General features: G+C 41.7%; 1 protein-coding gene across 5 annotated transcripts in view; it reads left to right on the forward strand.

Annotated features, from left to right (window-relative positions):
* rbms3 (RNA binding motif, single stranded interacting protein) overlaps positions 1–19,204 on the forward strand; it is a 365,348-nt gene that overhangs the window by 164,568 nt on the left and 181,576 nt on the right. For 3 of the 5 annotated variants that reach the window (XM_011480740.4, XM_023959618.2, XM_023959619.2), the window contains one exon: positions 3,375–3,532. In XM_011480740.4, the coding sequence (XP_011479042.1) occupies positions 3,375–3,532 (158 nt within the window). The remainder of the gene's footprint in view (positions 1–3,374; positions 3,533–19,204) is intronic. The other 2 variants (XM_011480741.4, XM_023959620.2) reach the window with 1 other exon arrangement.

The following is a 19,204-nucleotide window of genomic DNA, read 5'->3' on the forward strand; positions in this document are numbered from 1 at the left end:
TGACGTCGTAGACGTGACTGACCCAGACGCTGAAACCCGGAAGTAACTCACGATCCGAGATGTGGGTTAGAAGAGGTTTATTTTTACAAGGTTTTTGTGGTTGAATCCTCTTCGGATGGAGACTTATAGTTCTTGGGACGGGCGTAAGGCGAGGCGTGGGCACCGTGGACGGTGGAAACTGCCTGAGGCAGGACGTGGACGCCGAGGATGGCGGGACCAGCTTGAGGCAGGACGTGGACGCCGAGGACGGCGGAACCAGATTGAGGCAGGACGTGGACACCGAGGACGGCGGGACCAGCTTGAGGCAGGACGTGGACGCCGAGGACGGCGGGACCAGCGAGGGGCGCGGTGGAGAGCTCAGGATGATGAAACCAGCAAGACCAGTGGTGAGGGAACCTGAAGGATAATGCAGAGCGTGGTGAGTCAAATAACTTAGCTTGGAAGGTAGATACTAAAAGGCCAGACATAAGCACCGGAGTGAGTATAACGAACTGGCGCTGAATTCTGATGAGAAGATCCCTTAAGAAGGCCGGCAGGGTGATGAGGAGATGAAGGTCAGCTGGTTCCAATCAGCAGAGCAGGTGCAGGAGCTGAGGGAGGGGGAGGTGAGCTGACAGGCACCGTGACACTCTTCTGACTAATTTGAGGCGCGTGTCAAAACAGAGGCGGCGGAAATGGCGCTTTGGTGTTTTAAATGTGTTCTTGTAGGAGTTTTCTGATGATGGAGGACATAGATAAAGAAAATTAAACTTAAAATAACATTTCTGAGTATTTCTTTATTCAAATGGTGAATCAGGAGCAGACGAAAAAATCCTGTTTGAAAAAGATCGTACTTGTGACATAGAAAATATACTGGGCGGGGCCACGAGCTTCCTGCTCTCAGCAACGGGAAGGGGAAGAGGGGGCGGGGTTGCTTCCCATCAACGGTCCCGCAAACAACGAATTTCTGATCATCTCCTGCTGCTCTGCAGAAACTACGTCCTAGAAAACGACACGGATTTCATTAAAACAATCATTAAAAGACCAATTTTGATAATGGATCTGAAGATGATCGGAGTGGGACTTTAACACAGTACCGTGCATAAAAAAGGTCTGTAGATGTCCTACATTACACCCCCTCCTGGGTTTTCACCCTCCACCCAACAGTTGTCCATTCCTCTGAGACCTTTAGCACCCAGTCCATTCTTCATCCCAGGGGGAATTTTCCAGGCTTTTCCTTTCCCCTTGGATAAGCTCACTCTGTGCCTCGTCGCCTCGCGCTGTAAGTAATGGGCTCGTTTTGACCCACCATGCCTCATTGTGTAAGATTTCAGCTTCTGACCTTAAAAAATGAAAGCAAATCGATAGGGCGGGACATGTGAATTCCAGAGACCAGGATGCAAGCCAAGCCTGGAAACCAGTGAGGAGGAGGAGGAAGAGGAGGGCTATGTATATCACTCACAAAAGCATGAAAAGGAAGGGGAGCCTGAAAAAAACAAAAAAAACATTCAGGCTACAAGATACGTTTTTGTTTTGTTTTACAAGGTGACTGTATTTCCGATGTCACAGTGATGTATGTGTGGTGAGGATCGGTCAAAATAACAGAGCATCACAGAACACGTCTCCATTTTCAAACCGCCCTATTTGTAGTTTTCAGTGCTGGATGCAGCTGCAGCTTCTTCAATGCACGCCGACCTCCTTCCAGCACTTTATGGGAGACATTTGGTCACAAAATGCTCTTTAAAATGACTCTCTGGACGTTATTAGTTTGAACTTTCAAGCAATATTTAATTTTATGTTTAATTGTCTTGTGTATTATTCTTGTTTAATTGGTTAAAATAAACCATTTTAAAGCAAAAAATCAAATCAAATGACTCTTTATGTAAATTTTTACGACCAAACTATGTCAGTTTGAGAATTAAACTTTGATTAGTAAATAGATATTTATTGGAATGGCACTAAACAGGAAAATAGAACCTAGAGTTTAAATTAAGCTGAACTTATTAAGGCTATTAGTTAAAACAAATGGATGGTTTGAATAATTATTTTTAAGTTTAAACTGCAGCAGCTGTACAACTACAGTGAATAAAAGCTTATTTAAGGAACTCCAGACCCTTTTCATTTGTCCTGCTGCTTTTTATGTTTGCTTTTGTTGTCTTAGGAGTAACAAAGTCCAAAAAAAGGGGGAAACAATTCGGCTTTATTGGATGCTTAAGAGGCCCACAGAACATAAAGAATCACTTTCTGTTTATAGACAGTAAAAAGATAATTGATCAATTTGCAAACCTCACATCTTTTATTGAAGACTCTAGTTTGTGTCGTTATTCAAAGACTCGTTCTTGTTTGCTATGGATAGCGTGCACAAGCATAGAGAGGTGTGTGTGTGTGTGTGTGTGTGAAAGCCCAGAGTGGTAATTGGCCATCTATCGATGGACGTGTGTCGCTCTTTACGCTCCAGGAACTCCGGCTCTTCGTCTGACAAGTGGGAGGCGACACGCCGGCATGGCACACACGCCTAAAATAGCGCAATCAAATCAGCCACGCTCCAACAGTCGGCACTAACGTGCGGGGCGATGCCAAAAAGGCTCGCTGCAACCTCTTTGTCCTTAATGCATATTTAGGGGTCTTGGGATTCTCTCGGAGGAGAATGGGGGTTAATGTGATTTGGCAGAGCCGGTGGTCCTATACCTCGACATGTCTTCCACCTTTTTTTTCTATTCCTCCTTCATCCATCACTTGCATACTTTTTTTGCATCGTCTCTTTCTTTTTTCACTCACCTCCTTGCTCATTCTCCTTCCATTTGTCTTCCCGCTCTTTTTTATTTTTTGGCTCTCATTGCTCTCGGGCCCACAGGGCTTTAGCCTTCCCTTTCTGTCATTATGTGCAGTGTCCCTGCAATAGAGATATAAATGGTCTGTTTGCAGGAGGGGGGGGGGGCTGGCTTCTATACCATAAATCTACACTAACAGCACGACAAGCACACAGAAGAAGCACAGGAAAGAGAACTGAAGGAGAACAACTAAAGAGGGGGGTTGAATCCTCGCACATTTTAGAATCTTTCTGCGTGGTTTAACCGTAAAACGTCCCCCAAGTTGATTTTTCCAAATACACCAACGCTGAATAAAGAACAAAAGGTTGTCATTGCTCAAAGCTCTGGCTTTGGTGAAATGTTTAAACACAAAATAAACAAAAAGTGAACAATCAGGGAGTCAGTAAAAATCCTTTTTTGGAGCCATTGTTTTTGGGGATTGTTGTTTTGATTTATTTGGCACATATTTCACTTGTTTTACCATATAAGTATAATAAAATGCTACTTTTGTTCTTTCTGTAGGTATGTATAATTCATTGTTTTCTTAGTTTCAAATGACTGATTCCTGTGTTTGATTTTTCTCAGCAGCCCTATGCTCCACCCCCTCATCCCATGGCTCCTCCCAGCCCCAGCACCAACAGCTGCAGCCAGGGAGGCGCGGAGCAGCTAAGTAAGACCAACCTCTACATTCGCGGGCTGCCGCCCGGGACCACCGACCAGGACCTCATCAAGCTTTGCCAACCGTGAGTCTTCGTAGGCATCGAAACCCAGATTTCACACCTGATCAGAACGTAGACATCGGTTCAGTTTGAGTCGGAGCACATGTTTGTCAGGCTTTAAGTGCAGCTTTTCTCTCTCCCCAAAATACACACCAATCAAATGAATGAGAAGGTGTGTCCAAACCTTCAGGGGTTATTGTAAAGGTTAACCTCTGTTTTTGTACCATTTTAAAGAAATTTGAAGTTTTCAGGCGTTTAGTGGAGCACAGACTCGGAAGGGTTCTCAAATATTTTTCCGGGAAAAACGCAGACACGCTGCGAGGCCGGCTCTAGGTTGACGTCATGAAATGGGCGTCACCCACATGGAGAGAAAGGCGGAGCCTCAGTGATTGAGTCGTCTTACTTCCAGGTAGCACATTAACTGTCAAAATAACTCATATTTCATTGAAAAACGATCATTCTTTAGTGTGCCAAAGGTGATATATGATCATATATATGGATATAGTTTACTGTGAAAGGATTAAGAAAAGCAGGACCCTTTAGGTATTTTGTTTTGAAGAGTCTTTTTCTTTGTACTTAGTTGTCCACTCAGTGTTTTGATTGATTAATAGTCTTTTTCACAGCTTTACTTTTTAAAAGACCCACGTCAATCATCCTTTATCTATTTTCAAAGCGTTCCCAGTGGTCTTTTAGTTCTGATTATGCCGTTTTTAGCCAAAATCCCAAAACCCTGTGTTGTTTTCTAAGACCTAGTTTCTGCAGAGCAGCAAGAGTTTATCAGAAATCCATCTTGTGGGCAGGACCGTTGGTATTGATCAACGCTACCCCCCTTCCCATCACCCATAACTGAGAGCTCTCTGTTTATGCAGCTGTAAGCTAGTTTCCCATTAGCCTACAGCCCTTAGCAATCCCGAACTAACATTAATGGTGCAACAAAAATGGTGAGCCATATTGGAGCTATCCAGACGTACGGTTTTGACCCAGATGGAAGACGTTCATGGATCTGTTTGTCTGCAAGAATGAGGTGGAGTAGGGAGCTTATAGCCCCACCCAGCGTATTTTTACGTCACAAATATGATCTTTTTCAAAGGGTATTTTTTTTGTCTGCTCCTGATTTACAAGGATTTGAATAAAGAAATAATCAGAAACGCAGCTTTAGGCTTAATTTTCTTTCAAGATGTCGTCCACCATCAGAAAAATGCCACAAGAAAAAATGCCGACAGTAATTTCAATGCATAGCAGGCTTTCATATTTCTCATGGTACATTTATGGTCATATCGATTTCATAGCAGCTTGAAGTATTTGATAAATCAAATTTAGCCCTTTGCATATCTGACAAATCGAAAGGAGCCCTTTGATGTCAAATACCCGCCTCCTATGTAGACGAAGGTCATTTGGTATTATTTATGTTTAAATAAAACTGTAGCAGTGAAACTAAAATAATGTATTGTTTATATATCACATTTCATTTCGTCATATGGTGATGCTCTACTTTTATGACTCCGATGTTGACAGATGATGAGTCAAATAAGATAGAAACACTTTCACTTCTAATGATGCAAATAAAGAGGGACCCTTTTATTTTACAGAATCTGAAATCATGAGACTATTTTTAAATGTGTGATTGTTTTTTATTCAGTTTTATTGATCAAGAGCTCCTCTGTAAGTTCGTGAATGGCGGGACAAAGCTGACTTGTGAGAGAATTCCAGGCTTCAAAGAGTTGCATAAGTTGAACGCACTGCTACATTTCCACCGGTGATGTGAACTGAAGAGATGCACGCTCATAAAGCCCTGTAAAATGTTCTGGATAGAGAAACGAGGCACACAAAGCAGCTTGCACACAGCTCAATAAGGCCTAATAAAAGCTAGATTGGACCACCTCCCCGAGGATTCACAGACCAAGACCTCATCTTTTTCTCTGTCCGTCTCTCCCAAACACACACAAGCAGCTTTGTTCAGCTTCATTAAGTCCCTTTCACTTCCGAAATGGTGAAAAGGGGGTCAAGATCATTAACGAAGACAAGGCCAGCAGATTGTGAAACGCAGGCCATGAAACAGTCTGTCTACTTGCGTAACCTTTTCTTGGCCAGGCTTCCAGAAATGTCCTGGTCAAATGTGGCCAATTATTCAATGATGCTTTGGAGACGGGAACATGTTGTCCGGTAGATTGGGTAATGCTCCCAGTAACCATGTCATAAGTCATTCATTTATTCCTGAAACGGGCCCATCAAGATTCCATTAGGCTGAAAGGCGATCCAACAAGATTTGGAAAAGCACTCAGCGTTTTGACATTGGCTATCTCTGCTTTGGTCCTCGCATTCCCCATGGCTGCACACAGCTGGAGCCTTTCAATTGGATTTCTAATTCCATATGATCTTAAATATTAGAAGTATAATTATTTGAAAGGGCAAGGCGTGCCACACCTTATGTAAAATCCTCTGGCTGAAGAGCCGCATTCTAATGGGAAGCTATTCTCTTCCTGTGCTCTGGGACCCCCCGATGTTTTTGGCTTTGACCATCGGGTCCCCCTGGTGACCGTCTCCCTGTTCAGCTGTTTCCTTGTTTCTTTCCCCCTATCTTGTCTCCTATTGCCCATTTTGTGTGTGTATTGGCTCCCTAAGAGCCCCCAAGGCTGCCTGAGGTGCACTATGCTAGTGAAAACTCAATGCCACTGAAACTTTAATTAGCCAGACCGTGTTTCAGTGGCAGGCGGGTGGCAGCATTTTAGAAAAGGTCATGCAACTGTTCTGCAGTCTGCAGCACCCCGGGTCCCCCTCAGGTTTTTTTCTCCGTCGTGCTCCGACACAAAGCGGCGGCTCTCTCACGGCCGCCGCCGCTCTCACGGGGTGACTGAATGTTAAACAGAAAAGCTTGGTGGAAATGGCACCTACTTTGTGAGGATAATCAAAAAATGAGTTTCACTGGTGTTAGCTGGCTTAGCTAATCTCCCTCATCCTGGGTCTGGCGGCTCCCTCAGGCTTACCTCTCTGCCCGGTTGTGTGTTCTCCGCTCAGATCCTTGTGCTGGCAGCCAGACAAGCTCAAGCTTATTTTTTTGGGCCTGGGTTTGTTCTGTCACACTCAAGCAGCTCTCGCTCCCCTGTTCTCCGCTATCTCAAAAGCAAACAAGCTGCCGCCAAACTGATGCATTCTTGACAGGAAGCCATATCTTAGTTGCCGATTGGAGCTTGCTGCATATCCCTTAGGGTTGCCAAAACAATAAATGCTTTCTACTGTGAGTGTAACCCCATCCTTGTGAACTCTAATACCATATTGCCAAGGTTCTGTCAAATCCTCGTCCAGCAGCTTGTATTCAGGCCTCACGAGGTCTTGAAGTTCTCAGATCTGCGTGTGGAATGCAGAAATACTGTTGTTTGGATTTCTGTAAATGATTTATGTTTTTTCTTCTCTCTAATTTGTTCAGTTTAGCCAATTTATGATTGCAGGTGTGAAGTTGGAGCCAAAAGATCAAAGAGGAAACTCTTCAAGGAGCATTTGAGCGAAAAGGGCTTGTTTTCGTTTATTACCTCCAGCTTCATAAGGAAGAGTCAGAGGAAGGGTTAGTTTAGGATCAGGAACCTGATTGGAGGAGAAGTTGCACCAGTTTGTTTGCTCTCCTTTGGATCCATCATGCTCGCCATCCAGATACATAGAGATGGTTTAATCTGTGCAGGATTCGGGGTGTTAAAAAAAGGTCAAACCGATACGACACCTACCCACGCCTACTTCACCCTTACTTACCTTTACGTGTTGTACAAGTGTTAGCTACAAACTGTCACTTGCATTATGCCTGTAGAGATAAAAGGCAGCGCACAAACATTTTCTCTCAGGGTTTGTATTTTGGCCATCGCCAATGCTAAGAGCACATTCAAGAACCCATGTTCAGCATGTTTGAGAACCTGAATCACCTGTCAGGTATCAATGTAGCATAAGTCCTTTATGAGATCATTTGTAACTTGTTTGAATTGTATGTCCTCCATTGCTTTGTTGTACTGTGGAGCAAAAGTAAACACTGAAAACTATCAAGTTTTCCCACTCATGGCTGGAGTTGCACGCTGCGAGCTGTTGAATGAGTAATTAAATGGATTCAAGGAGGTGCTTAATCTCTATTTTATTCAGCTGGCTCGATGTAGGGTTCTCCTCCAGCCGTCACCCTGATATATGGCTGCAGAGTTAGGGCCAGAACAGGGTAGAGGGGGGGTTTGTTGGCCGGGCACTCTCACGGCGAGAGCGCCTGGCTCGCTCCGAGTGGATGGATGGACAGAGGAATGGATGGATGGCTAGAGCCGCCGTTATTTGTGAGAAAAATTCTTTGGCCTAACCAACTATTTGAGGCACCGGGCCAACACTAAGACCAACACCAACCGAGCGGTGCAGCCAGCACATCCGAGCCTGTGGACAAAGCCAGCACAGCCCCAAATCACTTTAGTACAGTCCTCATAAGCTGTTTCACCATCCATAAATAACTACACACCCAAATGTTCTCCTTAGCAACAACTCCAGGAGATCAATACGGAGGGGTATCAAGTCTTTCAATAAACAATTGAGAAATACGGGGATGTTTTTCTTTCTCCATTAAGGCAGAAAAATGATTCATTTTTCTGTGTTAACTTGCAGATCTTCTGCCAAAAGCAGGAGTGACCTTAAAAGCTCTTCTCATAACCCCAAAACGACCCCCCTCTCCCTAATAGTACCTCCCCTTCTCTGCTTTCAAGCCTTTGTGTCGCTACGTACTATCACCAGCTTTTGTCATGAAGCAGATGAGACCCCAGCAGGGACGGTTTTGCACCCAGGCACTGACTTTATCATACAAACAGAGTGAGGCAAATGAAGAGCTAATTACCACCAATTGTGCAAATAGCCTCTTCCATGTGTGCAGAGGGAATAGTGGAGGAAGAGAGCGGTGCGGTTTGCTAAATAGAGGAGGGGAAAAGAGAGATGACCAGGGGACCACCTATTATTATGGAGTAGGTACTCATCAGTGCCAAATTATCCCTAATGATTCTCCATTATCAGAGCTACCCCGACACATAACCCTGTTTCCAAAAGCTGATGGGGAGAGAAAAACTGTTGCCAAAAATGGGAAAATCACAAAACATCAAAAAAACGAAGATTCACTTTGTCTCCAAGCAAATTATCTGCTTTTGTGTCGTCTCTGAAGTTTGCAAATTGCTTTCACTCACTGTTATCTGAACATTTATGAAGAGGAAGAGAAAGTTCTCAGGAAAAGCTGGTCCAGTAGTTGGTATAATACAAGTCAGAGCTTTTATTTTGACGTTCTTTGATTTGTGATAACTCTTTGATCGTTCATTCAATTAACGTGATTCCAACGGATTTGGAAAGTTGGGAAAAACAACTCTCTGCTGTCTGATGCGGAGAAAAGCAGAAGTAAATCCGGTGCATTTACCGTTGAAATTATCCTTTGGAATTGTGTTAGGCTAAACACTTTACTACGTTCCACAAAAACCAACGGATTCTGACACGGAGAAAAGCAACAGTAATCATGTGCATGATTTCAAGATATCCAAGCAAGCCCTACTCATGACTGATTAACTGGTTCAGGTGTCTAGCCAATTAGAACGTCAACGCTGCCGTAAACATAGCATAAACACAACCAATGACTTCTGATGAACCCCCTAGAATTACTGTTAAACCAAAGGATTCTGATTCGGAGAAAGAAAACGGTAAATCCAGTGGAATTACGTGATGCCTGAAACACTTTACTGTATCGGCACAAAACTGCTTTTCCTCTTTTCAGAATCAGTTGGAGTTTTCCGTTGGAATGATTTGTTGGAACCGCATTACATAAATAGTGAAAGCTGGTTCAAAGAGTGAGTATTGCAACAGCTCAGGGGGTAAAGGGTTAATAACTGATCCTTTTTAATGGCCTTTATTTTAATATACATTTTATTTTGGATTCAGCTGAAAAAGGAGAAAACAAAAACCAAAAAAAGTCAAAATCATCCTCAGGTCACTTTAAACTGCTGGTGACAATTTGTTTAGTTAAAATAGTTCAAATGACTGCCCACATAAACCAGAAATATAAAAGCAGGGAAAATATCGAAGTGCTGCACGTCCCATCATGAACCTCTGAAAGTCCTCTTGGTCTAAAACACTTCAGTCATTAGTCGTGTTCCAAATGGATGTTTACCCAAAGCACCCAAAACGTTTGTGCTATTAAAGATCTTACAGAAAGTTTTCACCAAAATGAAGTCATGTCTCAGCAGATCCAAGAAACCTCATGCAGAAAATGTCTCCGAAAACCTCCTGGAACATCAATTTCCTTTGTTCTACCTGATCTAGTCTGGTCCTTTTTTATCAACAGAATATTGGACCTTTTCTTTGCTGCTCGAAACAAAACTTCAGAAAGAGAGACGCTGAAGAACAAAAGCCACTGACACAGGAAGACAAAACACTGAACACTGGGTGCTGCTCTATTTGTTACAGCTCTACAGTGAATTACATGTGTAGTTTTTGCAGGGTGTCACTGAATCCAGACCTTTGTGTTCAAGCAACAACTATTTTTCTGAAGAGATTTTTTTATTTTATTTGATTTTTTTATGTAAGAGTTTGTGATTTGGATACATGAACTGTGTTCTAGTCATTTTGAATCTGACTGAAATCTTTACAGAGAAGTAGAAGTCAGAATTTATAATCAGAAATATTTGAAGAGCTTTCTTTTTTTTTTAATTGTTCACTTGAAGAGGGGTTTCCCCCAGAACAAAAAAAGAATCAAGAGCTAACAGAGGTGACGCTTTGGGAAAAATGTCTCTTCAAGGGTCACAGAGACCCTGCACCTTCATTGTGTGTCCGTGTGTGTTGCTGAAAATTGTGTTTCTTGTTGTTAAAACACTGAAATATCAGCTAAAGAAGCTTCAGAGGCTGAAAACTGCAGAAAAACTAAAGTAATGATCTGAAGATAAGTGTCAGCTGATGAAACAGACAAACAAAAAGTCAACATGAGTTGAATAAAATGTATACCATGGTCAGGGTGAATACTCAATTCCGATTGGCTGCTGGGTGTGGATTAAAAAGTGATCATGATTTAACCAATCATGACAACCGGCATACATGCCGATTTGTCTTTTCTTCACTGCTGCAGTTGAGGTCATTGCCGACCCAGCCCTTACCACGACAACACGCCGCAGATCAAATAGTCAACTTTTTGTGAAAAAAGCAATTTAAACCGAAAAAAATGACAGGAATAACGAACAAAAAACTGATTGAATATTTATTTATTTTTTAGGTGACCGTGGTATAAGCGGTATAATGCCCGATCAGGTGCTCATAATATTAGAAATTAATGGACTTTGCGAACGCAGGGTTCCACGCGATCTATTAATTTCTGATAATAGTCACCTCGTCATATAAAGGGATTTATCCTTTATTTGTCATATTATTAAATTATTAATTTAATCATTATTTATTTATCTATTTATTTAAAAGCTGAATAAGAGTGCTAATTACTGATAAATTATTGATAATCCATCAATCCTCTCACAAGGTTGCTGGAGCCTATCCCAGCTACTGTGGGTAAAGGCGGGAAATTAATACAAAATAAATAAACATTAAACTTGCTAAAAAGCCAAATTTACCTGCATCATTCTAACAAAAATGTAAAGTTGGCAAAAAGAAAAGTGAAAAGTGAATCCAAAATAAATCCAATTTAACACAAATCCTTAAAAAAAATGTTAAACCTGCAGAAATTAGCTGGATTAAGCTAATTAAAGCTACATGCTAAGCTAGCTTTATAAAACAAATTACTCAAGGAATAAAACTAATACATTTATTTGTACATTGATTCTTCGAACTGCATTTAAATTCTGTTGCGTTTACTGAATGTGTTTTCTAACCGTAAACTATTGTGTGAGAAATAAATTATTTTTTTCTAAATTAAAATCTGCAAATAAAAAATAAAGTAGCAGATGGTGACCACTGAATTTGTTTTACTATTAGAAGTAGTATTACATTCGTTATTTATATCTAAGTCTATATAGATTTGTATTATTTATTTATTTATTTATTGCAGTGTTGGCTTTGGCATCGGTCATTGACATTTTTGTAAAATCAGCATCCGTTTCCAAAGCCCTTTCCCCATGTTAACTATGGGATGTTTTGTTTTTGTTTATTCCTCTCTTCATCATCATGACTCTCAGGCTCTGTCCTCCAGCAGAGCTGACACAGTCATCCATTGGTCAAGCCCACTAAAGTACGACGCCCTTTTTCCTGCCCAAACATTGATTTTGGAGCGAGGATGAGGGCAGAGGCGTATTTAGCCCAAGGCTGCTTTTTGAATTATTTATGGTCCCATTACTGTATACATGACACATGGATAGTTTTCTTATCAAGGCTCTGGCAAGTGCTCATCTTCATTTTAGACGAGTTACCTCAGTGGACATTTCATTTGTTCTGTCCTCCATTTACTTTACTTTTCCTGTTTATAAACTGTGGTTTGACACAAGAATCTTTTCTTAAAAAAGTATTTTTTAACAAAAATTTCCCTCACGTTTCTGGAAAATGATAGGAAATCAAAGCAAATTGAAACAGACGACAACATTGTTTTAATTTAGTGCTTTGCAAAATCCCGACGTGCTGTAGCTCCGCCCTCCGTGGCTGTAGTCATACTGTGTTTAAGCATCGAGTGAAGCAGCAGGAGCGTCTCTAGCACCAGAAAACTGATGGACGTTGGGGACAAAACCTGGACTTCTCCGGCTTTATCTCGGCATCCTTCCTTCCCATCCCTCTGCCGACTTCCCCTTGGAAGCAGCGTCTGGGAACCGCACAGATGAGATGTGTTCGTCTGTGCGTATCCGACAGCGCTATGGCATGGGGGCTGACAGGTTGGGCACCTCCAAATAAACAGAGGCGATTTCTTGAAGGTGGCACTACAAAAAAACAAACAACCCACGGTGTGGAGAGGAGGCCAGATCCAGAGACGAAGGGAGCATCTATCAACGTCTTAATGCTCCCTCCTGTCACTTACTGTCCTTCTGCTTCTCTTGCTTGATGCATCCTCTCAGCTAACATGCAGCAGCAGCAGCATCAATAGGAAGGTGCAGCAGTGCAACACAAAGTCTGCATCTGTTCATTTTCTAGCTATTATATTCAAATAAATAAAATAAAAATCATGATGGTTTAAAAAAGTGAAAGTTGATGCGGAAAACTGCGGGAACAGCTGCTCCAATGAAAATGTTTTTATAGAAAACCATACGGTTAAACTTAAAACATAATTTAGTAATTTCATGTGTCATTTAAAGTTTAACCTAATTTAAATCAACCATAAAGTTCAAATATTTTCCCTTTATTCCTGTTTTTTTTCTAAAATGACAAGAAAGGTTCATTGAAAAATGTAAAAAACTAGTAAAACTGGAGCTAATAACACCAAATGAGGAGAAAATGTGAATCCACAGCCAACTTGAGCAGATGGGGACGAGGAGACGTGCAGGCCAAGACGCTGCAGTGGTCCGTTCTACAGGAAATTAATTGACATCTCACCGCATGTTGTGCCTTTATGTCCACCGAGGTAATAAACGTGAATGCTGACTCATTCATCATCTTGCAAGGCTTCCTTCGGTTGTTGGGTGGAAGAGAGAAAAATGGTCGACTTGAGGCTGGATTATTTCAGAGTTCCAAAATTCTTCCCACATTGGAGGTATTACAGTAAAAATCCGCAGCTTTACAACGAGCTCGCCAACAAAACTCTGGGGAATCCCGGCACTTCTGAAAATATAAAGTAATTCTGCTGAGAGAAAGATGTTCGCTATACCAGAGAAAGATTTATCCAATTTGTTGAGGCTTTTTGATTTATTGCTTTTTGGTCCTGCCAACACAGTGCAGTGGTTTGATCTACAGTTTGTTTTTTGGTTCTTACAGGATTTTCACACCTCTGCCATATTAAAATCATTTTAGTTTGTCTGTATAAACACAATGTCTTGATTTGGCTGATAAAAGATCTTTTCTTGTGCACTCACACAAGTATTTGAAACCTTGAAAAAAAATCAGATTTTTTAGCTGCTATAATAGTTTTTTAAAGTAAAAACATCACAATCAGATTATCGGCTGATTGGTTTCCGTAACTGGTTGAAGAGTTCAAACATTTTTAGGAGTTTAAAACAGTTCTGATCTGCTGGTGAATTCAGACGTTTTGTTTGAACATGACTTGTTGGATTTGGAGGTGAACTGACTTGATCCTTTATAGTGACCTGTAGGCACAGTAGAACAGCACTGAGCATGCTCAGAATAACACATCACTTTCTAAGATGGAAAGAACCAAAGATGTACCTTCTGTGTGGATACAGTATACGTAGTTTGTGTAGATGTGTACCTTCTGTGTAGATACAGTATAGTTTGTGTAGATGTGTACCTTCTGAGTCGATACATTATAGTTTGTGTAGATGTGTACCTTCTGTGTGGATACAGTATACGTAGTTTGTGTAGATGTGTACCTTCTGTGTAGATATAGTATAGTTTGTGTAGATGTGTACCTTCTGTGTAGATACAGTATAGTTTGTGTAGATGTGTACCTTCTGTGTCGATACATTATAGTTTGTGTAGATGTGTACCTTCTCTGTCGATGCAGTATAGTTTGTGTAGATGAGTACCTTCTGTGTCGATATATTATAGTTTGTGTAGATGTGTACCTTCTGTGTAGATACAGTATAGTTTGTGTAGATGTGTACCTTCTGTGTCGATACATTATAGTTTGTGTAGATGTGTACCTTCTGTGTCGATACAGTATAGTTTGTGTAGATGAGTACCTTCTGTGTCGATATATTATAGTTTGTGTAGATTTGTACCTTCTGTGTAGATACAGTATAGTTTGTGTAGACGTGTATCTTCTGTGTAGATACATTATAGTTTGTGTAGATGTGTACCTTCTGTGTAAATACAGTATAGTTTGTGTAGATGTGTACCCTCTGTGTAAATACAGTAAAGTTTGTGTAGATGTGTACCTTCTGCGTAGATACAGTATAGTTTGTGTAGATGTGTACCATCTGTGTAGATACAGTATAGTTTGTGTAGATGTGTACCTTCTGTGTAAATACAGTATAGTTTGTGTAGTTGTGTACCTTCTGTGTAGATACAGTATAGTTTGTGTAGATGTGTACCTTCTGTGTAGATACAGTATAGTTTGTGTAGATGTGTACCTTCTGTGTAGATACAGTATAGTTTGTGTAGATGTGTACCATCTATTCTGTGTAGTGAAGAAACGTTTTATTTTCCAGTTATACCATGGTCCAGGTGAACCGTGGACCATGTTCTGAATTAGCCTGCATTGTAAACGACCATAAACCAGTCCATTATTTATTTTTAAATAAGGGAGTTCTTGATCCTTGGATATCGGAAATGTGAAAAAAAAATCCCAAATGTTTTGCAGTGGCTGCAGTGTAAAGCAGCCATAAACTATACGATAATGACTTGTTTTTAAGGTGATGGATACTATATGGAAGGTGCTATTTTGGGTGTATGGATAGTATTTTTTTTCAAACACATAATGAAAATAAATACAATAGTATTAGACAAATAAAACAAGTACTTTCACATATTTTAACGCAATGTTGATCTTTCGTGATCCATGCATGACATACGTCATTCATGAGTGTTTCTCGCGTTCGTCATTCGTCAATGTCGGCAGATGTCCGTCAATGGTTTTGGTCGACTGGTCTTTATGTGAATTATGTGAGTTTTTAGTTGTTAGTTTATGCGTATTTTATGTAGTTCATACACAATATTACGTAAATCTTACGCAATTGTATGCAATTTTTGATAGATACTCAAATTTGTGACTTGTCACGTTAAAATTGAATCACTAATGAATTGCATATAAACAGAGCAATAATCACGCAGGGTTCACAATCTACGTTGGTTTACATCTTTCTTTTGCGTGGTTTATTCGTACTTTTTCCGTTGTTTTAATGTGGTTCATCCGCGATACATCTATTTCACATGAGGACCAAAACCTTTCTCACGTTTTCCACGTAGATTCACGTATTACCAGTTTTCATCCATCCAATATGCGCTCAATGTATGTAGGTTTCAAATCCTAAATGATAGAAGCAGTCACTCTAATGCTACGCAGTTTCTTCATCAGTACCCAAGGAATGTTGTGTGTACACCATCATGACAGCTGTTTGATTTCAATTTCATTCAATAATATTAAAAAAGGACAAACGTAAGATGGAGGAAAACTGTACGAACCACAAACCTCCTCATCCGGAGAGCTCTCCCGCTGGCCGCACGCACAAAGAGCCACTCGGTTTCCACGACCCTGATGACGGAAATAGAGAAAGCCTCGATCCTTTTGATCCAGCAAATGAACGGAGAAAGACAGAAACTCAGGAATTGTGTCTCGTGCCATGCAGCTGCTCTCTCCAAAGTGGAGCCGGGCTTTCAGGCTCGGTTTCAGTGCCCAGACAGCTGTTAAAGCAATGATAGGGTTTACATCCTGCACAATTTGGACATTTTCATCAGCTCAAGATGCCTCATAGAGGGTTTTTGTTGATGTTTTTTTTTTAATTTGTGGCATTTTCTTGGAATGATTGTCATGCGATTCTTATTGGGAAAGAAAATGCAAAAACAGGGAAGGTAGGAATGGTAGAAATCAACAGAAAGGGAAGAAGACAGAGGAAAAAATATGCGAGGAGGGGGACGGCAGAAGGCCGGCGGAGTCGGAGATAAGAAGCTGCAAGAGTGATTGAAATAGGATTAGAGGAGACAGGCTCTGCATGCCGGCCACCGCATCAGTGTTAAACCTTCACTTCACAGGGACTGCCTATCAAAGCTTCCCCGGACTGCCTGGCAGCGAGGGGAAAGAGCCTCCAGCGGGGTCACCCACCGCCACACACAGAGCACATCCGTGGACCAACCCATCCCATCCTCCATCCAGACCCAACACGTCTCCATTGTGTGCGTGAAGATGGCTCCCTCCTCCTCGGTTTCTCACATCCCCGCAGTGTCTTTGTGGAGGGAATTTTGACAGAAGATAAAGTGCATTGATGAGCCTTTTTTTTTCCTCAACATTTAATGAGGCGAGCAGTGATGAGTTGGCATTAGGAAGCCCGTGCATCCATGCAGTCCAAATAAAGTTTTAATGAGAACTTTTTCCTCCAATTTCTGCCAAAACCACAAAGCTTTTCAACTGCTTCCCAAGCAACTGCGAGGAACATTTTCACCTACAGTGGGGTGATGGGAGTGTACTGAAGTGTAGAAATACAAATTACAGTTAACAATAATATGCTGTAGCAATGGGCTACAAACCAACGCAGCATAAGACAATGACTGGATAAATGAGAGAGGTTGGAACCAGTCAAACAGTTATATTGATCTGATCAGATGGCGTATACTTATACTTATATAGTGCCTTTTTTCCTACAAGGACAAAGCGCTTTACAGTCACAGACCCATTCACCCAGTCACACACACATTCACACACTGGTGGCGGCTCCGCTGCGATTAGTGCGGCGCCCGCCTACCACCAGAGGCAAGGTGGGGTTCAGTGTCTTGCCCAAAGACACTTCGACTCATGGGCGTGCAAGGCGGGAATCGAACCTGCAACCTTACGATCATGGGACGACCGCCCTACCGCTGCACCATGAACAAATAGAAGGGCCTTTTTTTCCCCCCTGTGATTTACTAGTTTTTTATTTACAATATAATCTCCCTTGTAAGTCCTTCCATCTTTGTATGGTAGTAAATTGAGACGTGCTATTCCCCTGCTCTATGTTCTCCAGTCAAATGAAACACTCCTTATTCCATACTCATTCAGCACACTTCTTTTGGAGAGTTTCTCAGCATGATCAAACATTGCACTTTAGGCCTGTTCTGTTACTGTAGATTATGGATCCCTATAGCTAAAATGGCCTATTTTATCTGCTGAAGAAAGACAATTCGCTGATTGGTGAGTGCTTCCTCTAAGTGCATATTATACGGGAGCGTGAGTATGCAAGTACACTCCTGTGGTATCTGTACGACTGTGTGCGTGTGAGATGGTAGTTTTCCTTTCGGAGCTCATCAGTTCATATCCACCACCCATCCCACCGCAGCGTGCAGTAAATAGAGTCTCCGGCACACGTTGAGAAATGGCACAATTATCCCCTGCTGCTGAAATATGGGCCGGGCCGCTCCACTGCTTCTTCCCTACAGAACATTTGCTTGTGTGTGTGATTGTGTACGAGGGGGCTGTTTTTTCCTCTCTGTTTGTTCATTGTGAAGGCCAATCAACACACAGGCAGGGTTCTCTCTGCAAATCTGACACATGTAATCGTACAGACAGCTGCGCACAGAACCGTGTATGTGCTTCACGTTCAAATGCCTCATGTGTGCTTACATCTGCATGTGCAGTTTTCGTCTACATTTGTGGAGTTTTAACTATTTTTCAAACTTAAAAAAATTCAATATGTTGCCCTTTTTGACAGTTTTTCATTTGATAAAGCTTTAGTCACTTGCAATTATATGCGGGGAACACCAGTGCAGGTGCTACGGGTTTTTGGGTTGCCCGGGTCTTAGAGAGGAGCAGACGCATCTTAAAAGGACTGCAGGTTTAAGGCTTGTATGAACACCTCTAGGTATGTCATGAAAATGGAGCATACCATTGAATGTCATGCATGTGGAAGGTGTATCGTTAAGTACTCTTATGGCTAATGGAAGTTGAACGCGATTATGATGTACGGGTGATGCTGTCGTACGGTCTCCTTATGCACTCCAGTCATTAGTAAGGTGTGAGAACTGAATCTATATTGTGTGCATGTGATACGTAAGTGTGTTTCTTAATAATCCTCTAAAAACCTGCTCTCTGAGCACCAGCCCCTCCCAATCCACGGAAAACGAGCGGGTCCTCACATTGTGATGTCACAAAGTGAGGAACCGCCTCCTTCCAATAAGAGTCTGCGCTGCCAGCTCCGCCCCCAGACTAACTGCAAACAAAGGAGCGTGCACGTATCACGTGAACAGACCTAACCGGCTCCTAGCGCCGTCCACAGAACTATCGGACAGTGTCCTTATGACGTGCTCTAGTCCATTGGTCACCAACCCTGTTCCTCGTGGGCTACCGCCCTGCTTGTTTGGCAGCTACCCCCTGCTTCAGTAGAAGTTGATTAGCTGGACTGAATCCGCCCAGTTTCTGATCGACTGGACACACCTGAAACAGGTGAGCAGGGTTAACTGCAAAACAAGCAGGGCGGTAGCCCACGAGGATCAGGGTTGGTGACCCCTGCGAGGATTTAGTTGTGTTAAAAAAAGGACAAATCTGTACGACCCTTTTGCCTCTCACTTACTTCATCTTTACTTCATCTTTTGCGCGTTGTTTTAGGCATGTTCTGCTTGTAGCATATGATGTTAGCATACAGGTAGCAACACTTCTCCTTCATGGTCAATTTTCCAACAGTTAATACTTCAGTGAATTGAAAAGACGCCATCCATACGTCACTACCGAATCTGTGTGATCAAGATGTTAAAAGTGGAACAATTTCTCAGTGTTGAACTTCACTTTGTAGTTACAGCTTCCAGTGAGAGTAGAGCCTAAGTTTAAATCAAGAATGCCATATCTGAGTAAATTATTGTAAAAGATTTTAAATAATACCCTTTTTCCCCTTTTTTTGACCAAAAATTAGGATTTAGAAGACTTTATTCTGTGGTTTTGCACAAAAAAAGTCTGTCAGTTGTGAGTCAACTCATAAATATGTTTGCATTTTATTAGGA

The sequence above is a fragment of the Oryzias latipes genome, chromosome 11 (genome assembly GCF_053564925.1).
Source record: "Oryzias latipes strain Hd-rR chromosome 11, Olatipes_Hd-rR_3.1".
Classification (NCBI taxonomy): domain Eukaryota; kingdom Metazoa; phylum Chordata; class Actinopteri; order Beloniformes; family Adrianichthyidae; genus Oryzias; species Oryzias latipes.